The sequence below is a fragment of the Mycena indigotica genome (genome assembly GCF_014461135.1).
Source record: "Mycena indigotica strain 171206Taipei chromosome Unknown Mind.scaff0005, whole genome shotgun sequence".
In the NCBI taxonomy this organism is placed as follows: domain Eukaryota; kingdom Fungi; phylum Basidiomycota; class Agaricomycetes; order Agaricales; family Mycenaceae; genus Mycena; species Mycena indigotica.
The window spans coordinates 330,990-335,751 of NW_023503004.1; the positions used below are offsets into that span (position 1 = coordinate 330,990).

The 4,762-nt window shown below is 43.9% G+C and overlaps 1 protein-coding gene across 1 annotated transcript; it reads left to right on the forward strand.

The window, feature by feature from the left end:
- Positions 1–3,791: 3,791 nt before the first annotated feature.
- On the forward strand, positions 3,792–4,187 carry MIND_00565100 (uncharacterized protein; the record flags this gene model as incomplete). Its single annotated transcript, XM_037362423.1, has 1 exon — positions 3,792–4,187. One exon carries the CDS (start codon positions 3,792–3,794, stop codon positions 4,185–4,187), a length of 396 nt encoding a protein of 131 aa, XP_037220344.1.
- Positions 4,188–4,762: the final 575 nt, after the last annotated feature.

Below are 4,762 nucleotides of genomic sequence, written 5' to 3' on the forward strand. Positions count from 1 at the left end.
GGCGAAAAGCCAGACCGGGCCAAACTGAGGGCCAGGATGGCCTTCACCGAACGTCAGTCCAGTTCAGTTCGAACTGAAATCCCAAACCATGTATCTAGCACGTTTTAAGTTGGTTGGGCTTTCAATCCATTCTGAAAGCTCCGGAATACTGTACTGAAGGACTTGCATTTTGTCACTCAAGCATTGCCTTTCAATACAACTTGGGTCAATCTGTTGTAGTCCTTATTGCCAAGTCATTCATTTTGGGATTAACACATTTGCAATTGAAGGTCAGATTATAAGCCTTTGAAATACCTTTCTGACCGTTCAAGACCCATTTTCAAAGCTGCAGAAATGACTGAGATACAGCCCAAATGCTGTTTTGAAAGTAGAAAGTGTTACCAGGGGAGTAAATAAGTGTTACTAAAATATGCGGATACCTTGCAGTGTCAATGTTTAGTCCTTTCGAATACCTCTCTGGCCATATAAGAACCATCTCCATACAACCAGAACTCATTAAGATATAACCCTAATACTGTTTTGAAATGTTGGTGATTTTGTAAGTCAATCATTGACTTTGGACGGTCAGTATAAACTGGCAGGTCCTGGAAGCGTCCCCATGGACTCACACCAAAATGTGCACAAGTCAATTTGAGTCAATATAACTGCCACAGTAAGTGCTAATAAAACTTAGTCAATTTGTATCAAACCTGTGTTGAGTGGAATGATAATTTGTAGCCCCTGGAATTCCCTTTCCAACCATATAGAAACCATCCCAAACCGACCAGAACTGACAGAGATATGAGCCTAATTACTGTTTCCAAAGACTAGTCAAAGTCAGTCATTTTGCAGTCAACAGGTTTCCAGTTAAATACCATGTTATAGGCCTTCAAAATCCCTTTCTAGCCATATAGGAACCATTATTAAAGCTTCAGAACTCACTGAGATATGGCCCTAATACTGTTTTGAAAGCTCAGGGTTGGGTCAGTAATTTGCATTTTGCGAAGCAAGTATTGACTTTAAGCAAAAGTGTAAACTGGGCAGTTGGGTCTCAGAAGTGCTGTTATGAACCCAGACCAAAATCTGCTCAAGTCAATTTCAGTCAATCCAGTCAATAACTGCTGCAGTCAGTACTAACAAAAGTCAGTGGATTTGTAGGAAAGTTACAATAAGTTGAATGCAAAGTTGTAGTCCTACTGAAGACCTTTCTAACCATATATAAGGCATCCAAAATTATCACAGTGTAAGACTTACTGCCACAGTATTTTGTAATAAAAGTCATTCATTTTGTATCAAACATGGTTTCAGTTGAGGACCAGTTTGTAGGCCTCTAAAATACCTTTCTAACCATATATGACCCATCTTGAAAGCTTCAGAACTCAACAACTGCCACAGTGTGTACTAACAAAAGTCATTAGATTTGTAGGAAAGTAACAGTCAGCTGAATGCAAAGTTGTAGTCCTTTTGAATCCCTTTCCAACCATATACAACTCATCAAAAATTATGACAGTGTAATATTTACTGCTACAGTAATTGCTAATAAAAGTCAGTCAATTTGTATTAAACATGTTTTCAGTTGAAGACTATTTGGTAGGCCTCCAAAATCCCTTTCTAACCATATAGGAGTCATTGTGATCCAACCAGAACTCACTGAGAAATAACCCTAATACTGTTTTAAAAGACTCTGGTGTTTTGCGAGTATTTGTCAATTTGTGAGCCAACTATTAAGTTTGAAGCATAAGCGTAAACTGGGCAGTTAGATCTAAGAAGTGTCTCTACAATCCCAACTTCAGCCCTAAAGTCAGACCCAAGTGATTTCTCAAGCCAGCCCTAAAGTTGGCAGTAGCAGTCTAAGGTAGCAAGAGTCAATCGGTCAATATAGTCCAGTCAGCCTAGTCAAGTCACCTAGTAAGCTGGCCCTAAAGTAGTCTGGCAGTAATAGAGTCAGTAGCGCTCAGTCTTACTCAATATACCACAAGAATATAACAGGAATATAATACCAAGAATATAATAACAAGAATATAAGAAAAAAAGAGTCAATGGAGAAGCCGGCCCTAAAGTGGAATGGGTCCAAAACCCGATCCTTCAGCAGGCCCTAAAGTGACCTGACAAGAACAAAAAAAAATACTGTTGTTCTTCTTCTTTCACATCTTCAACTGGATGAATCCATGTCATTCACAAAGCTGAAGATAGGAAAGAAGAAGAAAGAAGAAGGTAGGTAGTAAAGGGGGTTTAAAAAATAGCTTTGAGTTTTATTGACTTCACTGTCACACCAGGCTGCAGTCCTGGATTTTTGTTTATAGACTTGTCAGGGCGTCCCCCAACAGAGTCTTCTGTAAAAGAAGTCACAAAAATCCTAGAAAAAGTTAGATATCCCCCAGAACCCATGAATAGAAAAGATAGGCAAGCTCCACCAAGTTACAAGTTCAAGTTACTTAGAAGTTGACTGTAAACTCACTTCAATCATGAAGAGCACCGTAAACATGACTTCTGTCCTTCACTCTCACAACCCTTGGTTCGATTCAACAGTTACTCCCAATCAACTGAAGGAGATCACCCTTTCACCAGTGGGGAGGCCTCTCCCAATGCCTAAGCATTGAGCCCACCAATTACTCAAATGACCTTTTTCCCCTTGTTATAGGGTATTCAGCCAACCTCTTTCACTGCCAAAATGTGGTCCCATACCACCCAGAGGTCTTCCTCCTTACAATAGGAAATGGCACCCCTCAGCCAACCCTAGGAACAAATTTTCAAAAAGCGTGAAAACAGCTGTCCACAATTTCGCGCTCGAAATTATTTCCTTTTTGGGAAATTTCATTAGCCTTCCACAACTCTCAGTTCTTATCCTCCTGCTTCTCATTTCAACTTTTTGGAATCTCCAGCTCAATATCTTTCAATCCCTCTCTTCACATTTCCCACAACTGAAATTACTTTGCTAATTCCACTAACTGCCAGCAGTTAATTTGCCGCAGTGCGGAGACCCGCGGACACCGATGTGTTAATTTGTTACAATGGAGTCAATTCTTTACACTGTGGCTTATCTGCCAGCAGTTCATAACTATCAGATACAAATTGCTTAATACAAGATTCGAACACATAGCGCAAGATTCAAACTCGACTCCAGTCACGCGCGTGACTCTCTTGCTTTCCGAACCACCACTATCTCTGGCGACACAACATCCCACCTGCCTCTGCGGAATCCTTGTTGTGGACAAGCTGAGCGGTGGAGGAACTTCTCGTCGTTGGTTTTTGTCAGGGGAACCCCCGCTTCGGCCTCCTTCGGACCTTCCGAACGCATCCGAGGTGCATCCGACCGGCGCCCCCTGACAAGCCTTTGGCTTGTTGTTGCTTGTTTGGTCTTGTTTGTCCATAGTTGTTAGTTGTTCCTGATCTCTCCCTTTATGTGTTCCTTAGTTCCTATATGTTTCCTTATAGTTCCTGTTCCTGTTCCTTCTCCTAGCTCCTAGTTAGTAGTGTATATAAGCCTGTCTCTAGTTTAGTTTCCACATCATATCATAGTTTCCCCCAGCAGAGTTTCCCTCAGAGTTCAAAGTCTTCCTTCTTCTTCTCCCTCTCTGGTTGTGCTGTAGCCTTTGGTTGCAGTTAGAGCAGTTTGAAGGGCTCTTGCTTTTCTTGTTCTTTCTCACACCAGTGATGCGTAGCTCGGCGAGCGCACGCATGGCGTAGTCGTCCGTCATGGTAACCGTCCAGAAGATAGACGGGTGGTGTCACGGTCACACAGGTCACCAGCTTACGTTGACAGTATGATCCAGGCGAAAATCTTCCCACACTGCCGTAGCTTACTCTTGACCATGACGACGAGCATCCCGCTGCCCTACCGCCTGTTCTTTCTCTACGTCGAACCCATCTTGGCACTTGCGGGAGCCTACTACGCAGCCTCCCAACCCGCCGCCTACATCCACGACCTTTCTCTCCCCTCTTTGCACCTGCTGGCGATGCCGCTGAGCGCGCAGTCCGCGATAGTGCTGCTTCAGCTGGCCAACTTGTACCTCCTCTTCGCGCTCAACGAGCATCTCGTGCTCTCTTCAACGGCTTCGCTAAAGACGTGGCGCCGGCTGCTCTTCGTCATTCTCGTGGCCGACTTTGTGCTGGGGGAGTGTGGGTTTCGTGTATGCTGGGGCATCTACACGGATAGCGTTTCTGTTGGGTGTGGCACTGCGCCCGGGAGACGGGGGGTGCCGGTATGAGGTGTGTCTCGCTATTGATTGCCCTCAGGCTCGGTTCTTAGCTCATATGTTTGCAGGACTGACATCAATATTCCCGCTTGTACAACATACTCACTTACAATCGATCTCACATGTCCGCATTGCCGTTTTACTCCTCAAATCGTATTCTGCGTGAATGCCCAAGAACCTCGACTTTCATACCCAGCTTAGACCCCTGCCCGACGGCTTGGGTCAGTTTTGTTTGCATCCTGCCGTCTACATCCATCCAACATGTTATGAACTGCTCTGTTGGACGCTGGCGTCGTTCCAAGGCCAGCCATTCAACCTACTGTGCCGAACTCTGCATACGACGGCAAGGTCTGCATCATCACGTTCAATCTTGCTCAGACTTCTCACACGCACTCCTCTTAGCACATTGTGGCGAATATCCAAGGACTGTGCCTTCCTTCTTGTGACTTTTCATGTTGTTATAGTCCTTAGGCTCCTCTATAGTAGTCTCTGGTTGGAAAACACTATCCACACCTGTATTACCTGAAATTATCACAAATTATCTCACATTTTATTAAATCATACAGACCCCAAAAATTATACATAAT